General features: G+C 49.9%; 1 protein-coding gene across 5 annotated transcripts in view; it reads right to left on the reverse strand.

Moving 5' to 3' along the window:
• Window positions 1-18357, reverse strand: part of LOC145360086 (endothelin-converting enzyme 1-like) — a 363484-nt gene that overhangs the window by 20239 nt on the left and 324888 nt on the right. For all 5 annotated transcript variants that reach the window (XM_080215036.1, XM_080215038.1, XM_080215037.1 and 2 more), the window contains 5 exons: window positions 16238-16348; window positions 15231-15329; window positions 11912-11989; window positions 3240-3343; window positions 570-680 (listed from right to left, as the gene is read on the reverse strand). In XM_080215036.1, coding sequence (XP_080071162.1) covers window positions 570-680; window positions 3240-3343; window positions 11912-11989; window positions 15231-15329; window positions 16238-16348 — 503 coding nt within the window. The remainder of the gene's footprint in view (window positions 1-569; window positions 681-3239; window positions 3344-11911; window positions 11990-15230; window positions 15330-16237; window positions 16349-18357) is intronic.

Genomic DNA, 18357 nt, shown 5'->3' on the forward strand with positions numbered 1-18357 from the left:
TTATCCTTTGTCAGGAATAAACCAGCCCTAATTTCTTATTTATTCCCGATTTACCAATGCTACACCACAGGGGGACAGGTATAGCATTGACTTATTATTATTCCCATTGTCCTTTGTCAGGAATAAACCAGTCCTAATTCCTCATTTACTCCTGAGTTTTTTTAAAAAACGACAGGTCCTCACTTTCCAACTCTTCATCAGCTTGTCCATGTGAACCGGTCTCTCTCCAAAGCTCAGACAACTTGGGTCACCGCAGAGGACAGGCCCAAACATTGCCTTGTACCTCGAGCTGCTTTTATCTTACATTTTACAAATTCTTGCTTTCAAATCCCTCCCAGCCCCAAAACGCCACCCAGAGATACCCGCACCAGTGCCATCAGAATAAGTGCCATCAGCTGCCTGGTCTCCAAGCTCTGGAATTCCCTCTCCCTCTCCTCCTGCAGGACGCCCCTGTGACTGGGCTTTCAGTGGTCTGCTGTGATATCTGCCCTGGTGAGTGGACGCGTAGGGGGGGGTCTGGGCGAGACTGTTACTCACCGCAAAGGCAACCTGGTTTGCCCCAGACTTACTTTGGGAAATCCCTGGCGTAGAAGGGGGCCTGCAGGATGCCAGCAGGGAAGACAATCTCATTCTTTGTCGGGGAGTAGTATGCATTGACAGCTGGTGGGGTCATACTCCACCTGTCAGGAGAGAGAGAGGGGTGCCACAATTAACATCGTGGAAAATCATTCACAAAGACAGCACCAGAATTACAGCCTGAGCCTTCATCGAGAGTTAATGGGTAGAGTCAGGGTCAGAAATAAAGAGTGGGGAGGCTGGGGGGGGGGGGGGGGGGGGGGGAGGGAGAGATAGAGGAAGGGAATAGGTGGTCAGGACACCTGAGAGCTCGGAGCAGCTACCCGCATCGATTTTACTCAGCCACTAGAGGGAGCAGCTAGCCCAGGCTAAACCCCGACAAGCGGCGTTACCCCCGGCTCGGACAGGGAGTCACTCTGTGGACCTCCGGCCGCCTGCGGGGCGACTCCGAGGTCAGTCAGCCTGGGCCAGACCCACACCGGTTCCTCCAGACCGCCGAGGATAAGGGCCCACAAGCACACTGCCCGAGGCAGCGAATTTATATAGCACCGGTTATACCATAACCCCAGGGTGTCCCCCCCAAAGTGCCAATGGAGGATCTAGCAATGTGGGAAATGTCGCCACCACGCTGCGCACAGCAAGATCCCACAAAGAGCAATAGATAATGTGACCAGAAATGATGCTGGCTGAGGGATAAATATTGATTGGGCTCCAGGGAGACATCCCCCTTGTTTTCCATTGAAATAATGCCTTGTTGGGGCGGGGGGGGGGGGGGGTCATGTACATTCTTTGGGGGTGTGGGGTGAAAGGGCCTCGGATGAACTAAAAGACAGCGCAGCGTATCACGGTTCGCACTGCTGCCTCACAGGGCCAGGGACCCGGGTTCGATTCCCGGCTCGGCTCACCCGTCCGCGTGGAGTTTGCACATTCTCCCCGTGTCTGTGTGGGTTTCCTCCGGGGCTGCTTCGGTTTCCTCCCACAGACTGCGGGACGTGCTGGTTGGGTGGATTAGCCACGGTAAATGTTGGGGGGGGTTACAGTTTTAGAGTGGGGATGGGACCTGGACAAGTTGTTCTGTCCGAGAGTCGGTGCAGATTCAATGGCCTCCTTCCGCACAGTGGGAACTCTATGATTCCCTGACAGAGCAGCATTCCCTCGGTACTGCACTGGTGCCTAGATTCTGTGTTCAAGTCTTTTGAGCTTGTACCGCAGATCTCAGACTTGGAGGTGAGAGAGTTACTCACAGTCAGTAAAATCCTCGCTAACCTCCTTCATTCTTCAAATAAAAAATCTCTCCTCCAGAGAGCTTCTGTCTCCTGGGGCTCAGCCTTTCTGCTTAACTCCACTGATAACCAAGGGGATGAGCTTTATTAGAAAGGGCAGTTTCTAACCTCCCGTCAGCTCAGAGGCACCCAGGGCCTGGAGGTGACAACCTATACCTACAGGAGTGGGGAGGCTTTCCTGAATCCACCTACAAACCCCCCCTTGCTGATCTTCTTGTTTTAATGTGGAGATGCCGGCGTTGGACTGGGGTAAACACAATAGGAGGTCTCACAACACCGGGTTAAAGTCCAACAGGTTTATTTGATAGTAAACTCACTAGCTTTCGGGGATTGTCCCTTTGTCAGGTGAATGGAGAGTTCTGGTCTCAAACAGAGCCATATAAAGGCACACACAGAGAATAACTCTAATCAGTACTCATCTGACGAAGGGGCAAACCCTGAAAGCTTGTGGGTTTACTATCAAATAAACTGGTTGGACTTTAACCTGGTGTCGAGAGACTTCTTGTTTTACACAGAAACAGATTGTTAACCCATGGCTCCCACTGAACAATCTTAACATGGTTGGACTGGACAGCAACCCCAACCCCGGACACTCCACAGAATCCCAACAGCACAGAAAGAGGCCATTTGGTCTGCACTGACTCTCCAACAGAGCATCTTCCACAGATCCCTCCCCCCCCCCAACTATACCTGTAATTCCTAGCATTTGCCATGGCTAATCCACCTAATCTTGGGACACCAAGGGGGTAATTTTTAGCAAGGCCATTTCACCTAACTGTGGGAGGAAACTGGGGTACCCAGAGGAAACCCAATCAGACACGGGGAGAATGTGCAAACTCCACACAGACAGTGACCCCAGGCCGGAATTGAACCCGGGAAGCTCGCGTTGTGAGGCAGCAGCGCTGACCACTGTGCCACCCTCGGCGGTGCACCAGCTGTCGTAGACTGAGCCACCACCCCCCCCACCACCACCCCCCCATGCCCACCACTGCCCGCCTCGGGGGGGGGCAGCTGGCTCTGGTGGGAGCAAACCGCTACCCAGGCCTTTACTAAGTGAAAAAGCATGATATCAGGTGGGGAATTTCCAAAGCCCCAGCTGTGAGAAATGGTTTGGACTTTGAACAAGATTCGAATCTATCTCTTGGGTAACTTGCGGTCTGCGCGGGATTGGGAAACATTCCCAACACCAATGGGTGATACAGATTTAATTCCCATTGCCCAGAAACTCCTTCCTTTACACGAGAGTTTCTGTGTGTGTCCATCTCTCTCGTGCAAAGACTGTCCCGTCTCTGGCACGTGGCAGCTGATATCACTGTCATAGTGCGCATCGCTATCTCATTGGCATAGCTACTAACTCTTCGTTCTCCAAGAAATACTCACTGTTCCCTGTTGGGACGTTTCCGTAACTGATCCGCCGTTACTCGCGCAGAGAAGTTGTAAAACTGCAGCACGTTTTGGAAGTAGAGATCAGGAACGACTTCATACTGCGTGAACACAAACAGTACTCGCTTGTCAAACTTCCCAACTGCTCCCGCATAACCAAACATCTCAACCATCTTGGTAGCCAACAGCCTGATCTGGAAGCCCAGTGCACAGCTGGATACTCTGAACTAACCAGCAAACAGCTCCTACACCAAGGATTGCTGGGAACCTGAACAGGTTCGAGGTCAAAGATAATACAGGCTGGGGACAAGCGGTGCAAGTCAGCGCACGCCCCAGGACAGGACCCTGACCATATCTGATAGATGTGTTCCCTGCTTCCGGCCGGACTCTCTGGTTCCCACCAAGGCCTAGGAAGGGTCTGTGTTCAATAGGCAGACGGTCATTGCGGGCGCATCTCACTGCCCTCCAAGTAAGGGATCTGCAACCTCATTGGATGCTGTGACTTCCACCTGGTGACCCCCCCCCCACCCCCGGCAGCCAGGGAAGCTTCCAGAAGCATGCTGAGGAAGGGGAGGTGGCTGGAAGTCACCAGCAGCAAATTCTCAGGCACGGCCCACAGCGAAGACGGCTACAGATAAGACTCGGTGACAACCCAGAGGTGGCAGAAGAGGGCGTCCAAGAATCTCTCTGAAGACGAAGACAGTGAGCTGGCTCAGGGAACTGGCCCCATGTCTCGGTCAAGCGCATCAGCACGATTAGGATTAGAATTTTAGGCAAATAGAGTTAAGGTAATTTGGGAATAGTGACGCTGTGTTAATATTTACTGAACAGTTAACAAAATTGGGCTGAATCACTAACTGAGCCTCGTCCTTTCGTTCATCTTACAAATAAGGGCACCTGGGTAAAGTGACTGAGATATAAACTGGTCAAAGTGTCTGCATTTCACACACAACCAGGAAACCCAAACTCCTCTTCAAAACCCAAACTCCTCTTCAAAACCCAAACTCTTCTTCAAAACCCAAACTCTTCTTCAAAACCCAAACTCCTCTTCAAAACCCAAACTCCTCTTCAAAACCCAAACTCTTCTTCAAAACCCAAACTCCTCTTCAAAACCCAAACTCTTCTTCAAAACCCAAACTCCTCTTCAAAACCCAAACTCCTCTTCAAAACCCAAACTCTTCTTCAAAAGCCAAACTCTTCTTCAAAACCCAAACTCCTCTTCAAAACCCAAACTCCTCTTCAAAACCCAAACCCTTCTTCAAAACCCAAACTCTTCTTCAAAACCCAAACCCTTCTTCAAAACCCAAACTCCTCTTCAAAACCCAAACTCCTCTTCAAAACCCAAACTCTTCTTCAAAACCCAAACCCTTCTTCAAAACCCAAACCCTTCTTCAAAACCCAAACTCCTCTTCAAAACCCAAACTCCTCTTCAAAACCCAAACCCTTCTTCAAAACCCAAACCCTTCTTCAAAACCCAAACTCCTCTTCAAAACCCAAACTCCTCTTCAAAACCCAAACTCCAATTCAAAACCCAAACTCTCCTTCAAAACCCAAACTCCTCTTCAAAACCCAAACTCTTCTTCAAAACCCAAACTCCTCTTCAAATCCCAAACTCCTCTTCAAAACCCAAACCCTTCTTCAAACCCCAAACTCCTCTTCAAAACCCAAACTCCTCTTCAAAACCCAAACTCCTCTTCAAAACCCAAACTCTTCTTCAAAACCCAAACTCCTCTTCAAAACCCAAACTCCTCTTCAAAACCCAAACCCAAACTCCTCTTCAAAACCCAAACCCTTCTTCAAAACCCAAACTCTTCTTCAAAACCCAAACTCTTCTTCAAAACCCAAACTCTTCTTCACCTTAACTGGAGGAATGCATGGCTTTCCTCTCGGAGCAGTGTGGCGTGGTTCACACTGTCCCATACTGAAGCTGAGATTTACCTCCACCCCATCTGCTTTTTATTTCATAGACTCTATCCGTCTCAATCTGAAGGTCAGCGCTGGGTAACCTGCTTCTCGGGAGGCCACGTGCGGCCCACCTGGGTTCTGAGGGCTGCCCCACCAGACATTTTGTTTCCCCACACGCGGGGGTTCCCACATTCCGCTGATTTCTATCCGTGTGGTATTGTTCCTCCCGGTGTGACGGAAGTGATTGGAGCGGAAACGAGGGGCGAGTGGACTGAGGTGTGTGCTAATCGGACACAACATTGACTGTGAGAGCCGAGGGCTCCCTCCGTGTCCGAAGTGTAAATATTTCTACCATTTGATGATTAATATGCAAACAATGAAGCATTTTCTATAACTCGTTATAAAACATAGAACAGCACAGGAACAGACCCTTTGGCCCAGATGTTGTACCAAACACGATGCCAAATTAACCTAATCCCTTCTGCCTGCCCTTAATCCCTATCCCTCTATTCCTCGCATATTTATGCACTTATCTAAAAGCCCCTTAAATGCCCCTGTCATATCTGCCTCCACCCCCATCCCTGGCAGCGCGTTCCAGAAACCTCTGTGTAAAAAAACTTGCCCCTCACATCTCCTTCCCCCCTCTCACCTTAAGTGCGTGCCCCCTAGTATTAGACATTTCATCTCTGGGAAAAAGATTCTGACTGTCAACCCTATCTCTGCCTCTCATAATTTTATAGATTCCTACCAGGCCTCCCCTCAGTTTCCTCCGCTCCAGAGAAAACAGCCCTCGTTTGTCCAGCCTCCCCTTGTAGCTCACACCCTCTAATCCAGGCAGCATCCTGGCAAACCTCTTCTGCACCCTCTCCAAAGCCTCCACATCCTTCCTGTAATGTGGTAACCTAAGTGCGGGCTAAGCAACGTTTTGTAAAGCTGCGACGTGATATTCTGACTCTTGTATTCAATGCCCTCGGCCAATAAAGACAAGCATTTCATACGCCTTCTTTACCACCCTGTCTAATCTGATCTGATCGATAAGATCTGATCTGATCGATAATATCGATAAAATCCATATAGACGTGGTATATATGGATTTTAGTAAGGCGTTTGATAAGGTTCACCATGGTATCCTTCTGCAGAAAATGCAGATGTATGGGATTGGTGGTAATTTAGGTACTTGGATCAGGAATTGGTTAGCAGATAGGAGACAGAGGGTGGTGGTTGATGGTAATTATTCATCATGGAGTTCGGTTACGAGTGGTGTGCCTTGTTTGTAATCTTTATTAATGATCTGGATGAGGGTATAGTTGGGTGGATTAGTAAGTTTGCTGATGACACCAAAGTCGGAGGTGTGGTAGATTGTGAAGAAGGGTGTCGAAGTTTGCAGGGTGACTTGGACAGGTTGCAGAGCTGGGCCGCGAGGTGGCGGATGGAGTTTAATGCGGAGAAGTGTGAGGTAATCCATTTCGGTAGGAATAACAGATGTGTTGAGTATAGGGCTAACGGGAGGACTTTGAATAGAGTGGAGGAGCAGAGGGATCTAGGTGTATGTGTACATAGATCCCTGAAAGTTGGGAATCAAGTAGATAAGGTTGTTAAGAAGGCGTACGGTGTCTTGGCGTTTATTGGTAGGGGGATTGAATTTAGGAGTCGCAGCGTCATGTTGCAACTGTACACAACTCTGGTGCGGCCGCACTTGGAGTACTGTGTGCAGTTCTGGTCCCCACATTACAGGAAGGATGTGGAGGCTTTGGAGAGGGTGCAGAGGAGGTTTACCAGGATGTTGCCTGGTATGCAGGGGAGGTCCTATGAGGAGAGACTGAGGGATTTGGGGTTGTTTTCACTGGAAAGAAGGCGGCTAAGAGGGGATCTTATAGAAACATATAAGATGATTAGAGGTTTAGATAGGGTGGATAGTGATAGCCTGTTTCCTCGGATGGAGAAAGCTAGCACGAGGGGGCATGGCTTTAAATTAAGGGGGGGTAGTTATAGGACGGATGTCAGGGGCAGGTTCTTTACCCAGAGGGTGGTGAGGGACTGGAATGCCCTGCCTGCTGCAGTTGTAAATGCGCCTAGTTTGGGGGCGTTTAAGAGATTGGTGGATAGGTTTATGGACGAAAAGGGATTGGTTTAGATTAGTGGGTCAATGTTTTTTTTTAAAAATAAGACTGGTCGGCGCAACATTGTGGGCCGAAGGGCCTGTTCCGCGCTGTAATGTTCTATGTTCTATGTTCTATAAGGGAATTAAGGGTTATGGGGAGAAAGTGGGAAAGTGGAACTGATCCACTATCAGATAAGCCATGATCTTATTGAATGGCGGGGCAGGCTCGAAGGGCTAGATGGCCGACTCCTGCTCCTATTTCTTATGTTCTAATTGTGTGCCACTTTCAGGGAGCTATGGACTTGAACCCCAAGATCCCTCTGTATTTCAATGCTGTTCAGGGTCCTGCCATTAACTGTATGCTTACGCTGAACATTTGACCTCCCAAAGTGCAGCACCTCACCCTTGCCCGGATTAAACTCTATCTGCCATTTCTCCGCCCATATCCGCAGCTGATCTATATCCCACTGTAAACTTTGACAACCTTCTACAACTATCTTTGTGTCACCTGCAAAACGACCAACCCCCTCCATCTCCGTTTTCATCCCAGTCATTCATATACATCACCAACGGCAGTTGGGAAATATTTGCCGTGCATTTAAATGTAGTTAATCTTATCCATGGGGTCTCGGTTAGTGAACAGGGCCGATCGGGGACCACTGAGATGAAGGAGGTTCACCCACGCGGCCCACCCACTCGCCAAGATTGCCCGTCACTGCTCGAAGTGACTTCCGCCATCCACAAAGTGGGGGGGATTAACAATACAGCACAGGAACAGGCCCTTTGGCCCGTCAGGCCTGTGCCGATCACACTGTCCTATCTAGACCGACCGCCTGTATCCCTCGACTCCCCGCCTGTTCATGTGCCTATCCAGATAAGTCTTAAACATCGCTAACGTATCTGCCTCGACCGGCTCACTCAGCAGTACATTCCAGGTCTCTCTGTATAAAAGTTTCCCCCGCACATCAACCTTTCCCCCCCTCCAATTACCTTCAAACTTCTGCTGTTTGTCATTATTATTCCTGCCCTAGGAAAAAGCAGGGATGGGATGGTGGGGGTTGCAGATTTACAACAGCCTGTGTATGAATAAGTGCTCCCTGGTTTCACCCCTAATGACTGAGCTGTCATTTCAAGGTTGTGACGCCTTGTTAACCCACCAGAGGAAGTAGCTGACTGGAGTTCTTCACCTGGAACGCTGCAATTAGATTTCACCTCGGCTTCGAAAGCGAAGGGAACGTGTTTAACTAAACCGTGCGTGTCAACGACTTAGACTTTGGCAGCCGGCACGTCATTTCAAAGTTCACGCGAGACCCACAACAAACGAGGGGGATGGCCGCAGATTTCTGGAGGAGGTAGACCGGTGAAACGGACTGGCCTGGAGCCGAAGGAATGAAGACAGTGACATGCAAAGTGATGCACTTCGCAGGGAGAACGAGGAGAGGTGGAAAAGCTGAAATGATCCGATTTGAAAGGGGGTTTTTGCAACAGGGAGACTGGGGTTGTATGACAAAGCACAAGGCTTCCCTGATCTCTACTGACAGTTTCACAATGTTTATTTGCAAAAGATTAAGAGATTTCAAGTGCTTGCAGTTTCCATTATTGATACTTTAAAGGGTTTGCTCTGGAGTGCAATGACTTCTTAATTTAAAGTGGAAAGTAGTGAAAGGTTTGTTAACTAGCACTATAGGATTCCTTGGTTCTATACAGGTTACAGTGGCTCGATAGGTGTGGTAATACCACTTGGCACTGGGTATATGAGGGGCGGTGGGGGGAGGTCCATAACTTGGCATGGGAGAGGAGCCTTACATTGGCATGGCGGGGGGAGTACGAAAAGGACTCTTTGAAAGGTTCCCTCATGCAGACATGGCCTCGCGCCTCTCCCAGCTCCCGTGAACCACAAGACAAAAAAGCAGGCCCGACTCCATGAAAGTCGCCAAGGAGGAGGAGATGCCTCTTGTTGCCATGGAGCCGGTCAGGGTTAGGAGTGCCGGTTGTAGGCTTCCCACCAGCACCAGGCCGCACTATTCAGAGGCAACCCCCAAAATAAAAGCTGGGGAATGGGGATTGGGAATCCTGGAATTGAGATACTGAGACCTACCCTCCATTCCTAAAGAGCTCCCATGTCACGCCAACTTGTTGAAAATCCAAATCGTGAAGGGTTTTTGATAAGATTAAAAAAACTGTTTTCAGTTGGAGCGAGTCTGTAACCAGTGGACACAGATTTGAGGGAAGGGAAGGGGAAACGAGGAGAACCTTTGCCCAGATCTGGAATGATCTTGAACGTGCTGCCTGAAAGGTCACCGGAAGGACATTCATTAATAACTCTGAAAAGGAGGATTGTACACAGCTTTAAGAAAAGAGCAGATGTGTGGGACATCAAAGCACTGATGGGTTGAATGGCCTCCTTTGGCACTATATCTTTCTATTATTGAGTGAAATATGTCTGACCTGCCGCTTTGGGGTCTTGCATTCCCTACTGGTGTGGATTTAGGTGTTCGCTGCAGTGCCAGATTTAATGGGTGTCCAGTAAATGAGACAGAGCCAAGGGAGAGCCCCCTGCCAGTTAGCTACACCCCCCCCTCCCCTAATCCCCTCCTCTCCCACACCCTCACCCTGCCCTCTTCCCTTCAGTATAGCTCCCCTCCCTCAGTAAAACCTAGAGATTTGGGGAGTGGGGGGCAAAGTGAAAGGACCCCAGTGCAACAAGTCCCTGCCCCCAGGATTTGACCTCTGTGGACGAAACGGGCAAGAGGTCAGGGGTCAAAAAAGGTCGGCCCTTTCCTCCGAAAGAGAGCTCCCAAACGGTGACTCCCGCCGGCTGCACCTCCACGATCCCTGAGTGGGAGTTTTGGGTGGGTTAGAGGCATCGAGGGGGGTTCCTGGGGCTGCTGGAGTCTCTGAAAGCAAGACAGTTCCTGCCCCTTCCCACGGGGGGACCGGATCTGACAGCCAAAATAAAACCCTGAAACCAGGGGCTGGTTACACAAGAGACGCCGTGACCTGGTGAACTGAACTTATTTACAACACCTCAGCTCCCCCCCTGGGCCTCCCAGGGGTTACAATCGAAACCAGGAACCAGCTCTGTGTGCGTGTGTGTGTCTCTGCGGTCTCCGGCTGGTGTCATTCCGCTCACTGGCCCTGCGATTACACACCGAGGGAAACGCAGAGGAAGCAGCTCCTGTCTAACGGATCTTCACTGCGAGTGAAGCAGAGCGAGCGCTCGAGCCCAGCCCTCCCCACAATCATCGTCCCCCCGTAAGGTAATCTAAACACAGGCGCTGCTCCAAGTTCCAGCCCCCGTCCTTGTTTGTGCAGAGCTGCCCAACTCTCACAGCGGTTGTCGGTGTGAAGACGAGGTCAGCGTGAAAGCTGGTGAGTGCGGTCGCTGCAGAGCTCGATGATACCAGCGTACCGGGCCAGCACTATCCTCAAATACAGCACCCCCCCCCCAGCCTGCCTGCAGGACGCTCTGGGCCAATTTCACATTCTGATTCCAAGTGTTGGGCGGACTTGAATCTGGGAGTGTTTCAAATCCGACTTTTGGACCCGTTCTCAGGCTCCCCCTGCAGGCACTCTGCCTGGGAAAAAATAAATCAGTGATTCCGAATCGTGTTGGCCAAGCTGGAGCTTAATGCTCCCGAAATGTAGTCGGAGCCTCCAACTGCGCGTGCGCAGAGAAAAGAATAGGAAAACGCTCCCCCGGGCTGGATACTGTCTCCCCCTGGTCCTCACAGACATCCATCCCCACAACACTACTGTCCCCCTCATCCCCCCAACCCCCCCACTACCCAGACTGATCACAACCTCCTGCCCCCTTCCCCCCCCATTGATTGCAGGCAGAGTGATAACAGACCCTCCCTTCAGAGGATCTTGATCTTCAGAGCTCCCCTACTCCCACTAACAAGCCTCTCCCTCCTCAGTGACCCAGCTACAGCGCTGTCCAAACTCTCCTGGCTAGCCCTCGCTTTGCTTATACTTGGTGCCAATCAGTTTAACCAGCAGGCCATCCAGTGGCTGTTTGATCAGCAGGCCATCCGGTGGTTGTTTGACCAGCAGGCTATCTGGGGCTGTTTGACTAACAGTCAAGTATCATCCAATTAGGTAATGAGTCCATTTGTTTTCTGATTGGTGTAGGAAGTTACACGTCACAAGGGTGGATGTGTTGGGCGACTAATAGCTGGAGCGTAGGGGACAAGTCGTGAGATGGAAACTCCAGGAATACATTTAACCTCAACTGGTATCTGCTAACTGCAAGTGGAGCTGAGTGTATGACGTAACCACGATACAAAGCCACCATTGGGTGGGATTTTATGACCTTGCTCGAGCGAATCCGGAAATTCCCGCCCAGAGTCAATGGAGACGTCCGCTGTCGGACCCGATTCCATGGCGGGCGAGCTGGTAGAGTTCCGGCCAAAGTCCCAGATAGGCTGCTCTGCCCTGCAAGGGCGACCGGTGGTAATTCAGCCTGAGGGTCACTGCGCCTCAGGTCAGGAGCAAGGTTGAACAACCTCAGCCGAAACGGGAATCGAACCCAGGCTGTTGGCATCTCTCCGCGTCAAGGATCCAGCCAACTGAGCCAAACCGACCCCCACCCCCCCCCCCCCCCCCGCGACATAACACTCTCACCAGGTTTCCGAGGCACAAACAGGATGGAGCTGCTTACGTCATTGAATAGTTTGTCCAACTCTTTTGGATCCATAATGAACTTTGGATAGCCAATCATATCGTAGATTGAATCGGCCTGTCCAAGATAAAACAAAAGCAGGAGGTTAAGTAAGGGCGAGTGTTGAAAATGTTAGTCTGCAAATTGTTGACACAGTGTTATAGTATTAACAGTTATCACCCAGTGTGTAAACTCTCTCACTGAGGACCTCAACTTTTCAATCTTTCAGTTATGGTTGAGGATATACAGGTGGGGCTTATTCATTAGGATCACTTGAGTACATATAAAGCAAGACTTAACACTGGCTGTAGGTTTTAGATTTAGGATCTATATATTTGTAATGTTCCTATGTTTTAATTCAGTTGTGGGACATGGGCATCATTGGCTGGGCCAGCATTTATTGCCCATCCGTAGTTGCCCTTATTCAGCAGGCAGTTGGGAGTCAACCACATTGCTGTGACTCTGGAGTCACATGTAGGCCAGACTGGGTAAGGACAGTAGATTTCCTTCCCTAAAGGACAGCCAGATGGGCTTTTCTGACAATTGCCAATGGTTTCACGGTCATCAGTAGATTGTTAATGCCAGATTTTTTAGAAATGAATTTGAATTCCACTATCTACCGTGGTGGGATTCGAACCCAGGTCCCCAGAACATTAGCTGAGCTTCCGGATTAATACCACTAGGCACTGCCTCCCCCAGTTGTGAATAACTCAAAACCGGAGTGAAGATTGACTTCTCGTCTCCTCCTTCACCATCAGAAGTTTAACATCAACCGTTGCCTCTTTAGAATTGCTTTCAATTATTCGAAAATCGCCAACAGGTAGAGAGTGAAATTTTGGCCAGTGGTGTGACGTCTGGAGAGTCACTTGGCAGCCTGGAGAGGAAACGCTCCAGATGTGCATTTTCTGATCGGTATGTGAAAAAAAAAACTCTGTCATCAGATGGATCGGCCATGCTCAACTGTCCTTTAGTCTTAGGGGAAATTAGGGGGGTGTGGGGGGGGTAGGGTTTGGGTGGGATGGTTGTCAGTGCAGACTCGATGGGCCGAATGGCCTCTCTCTGCACTGTGGGGGTTCTATGTTTCTATGGATGTGACCACCGTGCTCACAATGCAGCTTTCTGTGCGCCTATTGGTGGAACAGTCAGGGTCAAAGGGGAGTACTTTTGATCGTTGGGAACGTTTCACTTCCTTGGTTACCGTACAGCCTCATTTGTTTGTTCAGTAAACGTGCACACGTGAAGTACCTGCGCTGCGGGGTGAGACCTGTTCGGCCAAAATTAGTGTCATGTGGCTAAAACGGCGTCGTCATAGCAACACCCGTGTCTGGTCAGCGATCTGCGCTGGGCAGCACCAAACCCAATAAAAGGACTCATTCAACTGTCCAATTAGCAGTGACAATACTGACTGCCAATCACTGCAGTGGGAGCATTAACAGGCAATGTTTGGCTCTTTGGTCATCATCTGGTTTCAATTATAGGCCCTGGGGCCATGTTCACCCAGCAATATTTACGGATCAATTAGGAAGAAAGTGGTGTAATTCTCCGCAAATGTTTATTATCAGTCACCTAATTGACAAAGGATCATAGAATCATAGAAACCGTACAGTACAGAAAGAGGCCCTTCAGCCCATCGAGTCTGCACTGACCACAATCCCATCCAGGCCCTACCCCCAATCCATACACATTTTACCCACTAATCCCCTAACCTATGCAGTTACGGTCAATTTTAGCATGGCCAATCAACCTAACCCGCACATCTTTGGACTGTGGGAGGAAACCGGAGCACCCGGAGGAAACCCACGCAGACACGGGGAGAATGTGCAGACTTCACACAGACAGTGACCCGAGCCGGGAATCGAACCCAGGTCCCTGGAGCTGTGAAGCAGCAGTGCTAACCACTGTGCTACTGTTCCGCCCGTACGGCAGCGCTCCGAAAGCTAGTGACTTTTGCTACCAAATAAACCGGTTGGACTTTAACCTGGTGTTGTGAGACTTCTTACTGTGTTTACCCCAGTCCAACGCCGGCAGCTCCACATCATCGCCAGCACCCATGCAACCCCTGGGCACTGTGTTTTACACACACACACACACACACATACACACACACACACACACACACACACACACACACACACACACACACACACACACACACACACCTTCAGTTGCTCCTGATCAAACCAGTGTTAATATACCTTTAGATGTGGAGATGCCGGTGTTGGACTGGGGTAAACACAATAAGAAGTCTGACAACACCAGGTTAAAGTCCAACCGGTTTATTTGATAGTAAACCTGCCCACAGTGGGTTTTATAATCAAATAAACTTGTTGGATTTTAACCTGGTGTTGTGAGACTTCTTACAGAATATACCTTTGGACACAGTGCCGTTCTGACACGATCTGTACCTTGTTTGTGGCAAAATGCCTCAATTCTAAGTAAGTTTTGTGATGTTTGACAGGTGTTGCTGTAACAATGCGGGAAGCAGCAATCTCTCTACGTTCAGGGTGATCAGCTCCACCCCACCCCCCTCCCCTTCGCACACGCTGAAGGTTTAAGCATTTTCCTACAGCTGTGACCTTCAGATAACCTTCCGGGTTCCACTCTAACCTTTTGAGTAAAGCTTCTGCGCAAGTAGGCTTGTCATAGCCTAACGAGCTTGCTCGAGTGGTGAATATTTAACCTGACCCACAACCCAGAGCGGGAGAGTACAGAGTACGTCCATGGGAGCTTGAGGGAAATAGGCCTGGACAGAAGAAACTGATGAGGTGTTGGCTAGTTGTAAATTAAAAGGTGTGTGAACCATCTGCCGCAGCAGACTGGCAGGTTCAATTGCCAACCTGGGCACTCTTTGGCTGTCAGTCTCAACACCCCAAGTTTGGTGGTGGGTGGGGGGGAACGACAATAAAATCATTCAGGGTGACTGTACCATTACGGTACCATTACCATTACGTACCATTACTTGCTGGTTCAGTGTCCCACACTGAGCTATGTCACACTGAAGATGCCCAGTGCAGGTTCTGAGCGGGGTTATAAGAGGTGACCTGTCCACCAAACTCGAACCGATGTGTGAGAGATTAGGGAGATTGGATGGAAGGTGACCAACGTGAAACAACACCTCAGCTCCGCTCTCCACAGACGCTCCCTGACCTGCTGCGGTTCCCGAGCATTCTCAACTCCCAGCTCCAACACCCTCAGGGTTTTACATTCACTCACCCGACCAGGGTCACTCCTACTCCAGGCATCCCGACCTGGGACTGACCCCCCCCCCACCCCGCTTGAGTCTACGCTGCCACCCTGTGACTCCGAGCTTTGCCGTTACCTTTTCCTTGGCAGCTTTCTTGGTTTCTTCGTCCATCCACTTGGTCAGCCTCAGACTCTCCTCAAAGGCAGTCTTAATTTCGGAAATCATCTCCTCAGCCTGAAGAACAACACCGGCCTTCAATCGAGTGCACAGTCCCATCCCAGAGTGAAATACAACTCGACAAAGTGCAAAGGACACGCGAGGCTGCCTCATAACCCAGGGCCCACTGGCATGGAACACTGGGGAGGAATGGGTTTATATCAAAATGAAACACTTTCATTTCATTTCAAGAAAGAGATAGCCATCGTGGGTCACGGTTTGTAAAGTGTTTCAACTTTGCAAGGGATGTGATTGAAAAACTAACTTACAAATGGTTAGGCTTGGCCTGGTTAACATAAGAACATAAGAAATAGGAGCAGGAGTAGGCCATCTAGCCCTTCGAGCCTGCCCCGCCATTCAATAAGATCATGGCTGATCTGTCGTGGCTCAGTTCCACATTCCCGCCTTCTCCCCATAACCCTTAATCCCCTCTCTTATCAAAAACCCATCAACCCGCGTCTTAAAAATATTTAGCGAGGCAGCCTCCACCACTTCAACGGGCAGAGAATTCCAGAGATTCACCACCCTTTGAGTGAAGAAGTTCCTCCTCAACTCCGTTCTAAACCGCCCCCCCTTTATCTTGAGGCTGTGCCCTCTAGTCCTCCTGTCCTTTCTGAGCGGGAAGAGCCTCTCCACCTCTATCCTATCCATCCCATTCATCATCTTATACGTCTCAATGAGATCTCCCCTCATTCTTCTAAACTCTAACTGGCCATTGCTTTGTTGAGTTTTGAGTGAGGGGAGGGTGGGCTTGGAAGGAGTGGCGTGAGTCAAACTGTGAACGGACGATGATGGAGGCGGATGATAACTTGGCACGTTTACTCTGCAAAGGCCCAAATCTGCTTCCTCGCCACGACCAACCGCTTAAAAGCTTTCGATTAAACCCACACAGTCGCGGGCGAGCGGGGCTGGTGGTCCTGACTTACGATTTGCTTGCTGTCCTCCGCAAACGTCGCTTTGACGAACAGAGCTCCGAGGGAAAACCCCAGGGTGCCGTCGGTGTCACTCACACAAGTCTTCCATCGAGCGTTGCACGTCTGGGAGCAGATTGGGGGGGTGGGGGGGGGGGGGTGGGGAAAGGACAAGGGTTACCACAAGTTCAGAAGGTTAACAAAGTCTGTCAGAACGTAAGCGCTGTCCCCGCCCCCCTGGCTGGGATTGACACCGGCAGAACATGGGTCCGGTTCAGAGCCCAGCGCGGTTCAGAACGAGCTCTATCCTTCAATTAGAAAGCTCGACATTCTATCACGTACAAGCAGACCAATCATAAGTGACGCCTACAATTAAATTACATGCAGGAAATATTTGCGGCTTTACCAAACTAATGGCAGAAAATGTCTATTGGTTACTATGGTTACGGCAAAGCCAATGGGAAGGAGAATCTGATCATGAATAGCTCACCTCCAGCTCCCAGAGTGAAAATTACCCCCAGGCCACACGCAATAGTCACAACACATCCTCCGTCACCACCTGTCTCAGGGTAGAACTACCTCGGTGCCAGCATTCTCTCTCCATTTCCAACGTGGCTTTTTCCACATGAGATCCCAGTTTAGTTTGGACTCAGTGACAAGAGGTGGAACTCTGGACGTTTGCCCATTAGGCGTCGATGCCCCGGATATTTCTAACACTTTGTTTTTCTTTCAGGTTTCCGGTGTTTGGTTTTTACATTCATTAGGTGGGAGAAATGAGGCAAAAGGCGTGGCTATTTCATAGGAGGGAGGCCTTGCGGCGCAGTGGGTTAGCGCCCCTGCCTCTGAGCCAGAAGCCCTGGGTTCGAGGCCCGCCTCAGGAGTTGGTGGTCAAAGAAGGTGCGTTGGTTAACGCGGTCAAACAGGTTTGGAGTCAACCTGCAAATCCTTCCAGTGGCTGGTTGTAAGAGCGGGAGAGACTCCTGGTCAGCCAGGCTTGATGTGGAATTGTTCCCTTCAAGCTATAAACCCTTTGATGACAGATTAGCCGCCTGTTCTTAGTGCATCACCAGGTACAGCGTGCCAATTCACTTGACTCTTTCATGTAACTGTGTGCCCGACTCTCTGATACCATCTACAAATTGCTTGGTGTGACTAAGCAATCAGACCACATTCACAGATAGATAGAGTGGACGTGCAGAGACTATTTCCTCGGGTGGATGTAGCTGTTACTAGGGGGCATAACTATAAGGTTCATGGTGGGAGATATAGGAGGGATGTCCCAGGTAGATTCTTCACTCAGAGAGTGGTTGGGGTGTGGAATGCACTGCCTGCTGCGATAGTGGAGTCGGACACTTTAGGAACTTTCAAGTGGTTATTGGATAGGCACATGGAGCACACCAGAATGATAGGGATAGGGATAGCTTGATCTTGGGTTCGGACACAGCTCAGCACAACATCGAGGGCTAAAGGGCCTGTACTGTTCTATGTTTCTATTCATCTGTTGGAGGATGAAGGGGAGGCAATGGCCTAGTGGTATTATCGCTAAACTGTTCATCCGGAAACTCAGCTAATGTTCTGGGACCCAGGTTTGAATCCTGCACAGCAGATGGTGGAATTTGAATTCAGTAATAAAAAAAATCTGGAATTAAGAGTCTACTGATGACCGTGAAACCATTGTCAATTGTCAGAAAATCTCATCTGGTTCACTAATGTCCTTTGAGGAAAGAAATCTGCCGTCCTTACCCAGTCTGGCCTACATGAGACTCAGTAATGTGGTTGACTTTCAACTGCCTGCCAAGGGCAACTAGGGATGGGCAATAAAAGCTGGCCAGCCAGCGATGCCCACGTCCCACAAATGAATAAAAAAAAAACTACGGTCATAAACACAGTTTATGGGTTCAATTCAGGCCTTGGGTCACTGTGTGTGGAGTTTGCACATTCTCCTCGTGTCTGCGTGGGTTTCCGCCGGGTGCTCCGGTTTCCTCCAACAGTTCAAAGATGTGGGGGTTAGGTTGATTGGCCATACTAAAATTGGCCCTTAGTGTCCTGAGATGTGTAGATTAGAGGGATTAGTGGGTAAAATATGTAGGGATATGGGGGTAGGGCCTGGGTGGGATTGTGTTCGGTGCAGACTC

The sequence above is a fragment of the Carcharhinus amblyrhynchos genome, chromosome 30, assembly GCF_965287045.1.
Source record: "Carcharhinus amblyrhynchos chromosome 30, sCarAmb.v2.hapA, whole genome shotgun sequence".
In the NCBI taxonomy this organism is placed as follows: domain Eukaryota; kingdom Metazoa; phylum Chordata; class Chondrichthyes; order Carcharhiniformes; family Carcharhinidae; genus Carcharhinus; species Carcharhinus amblyrhynchos.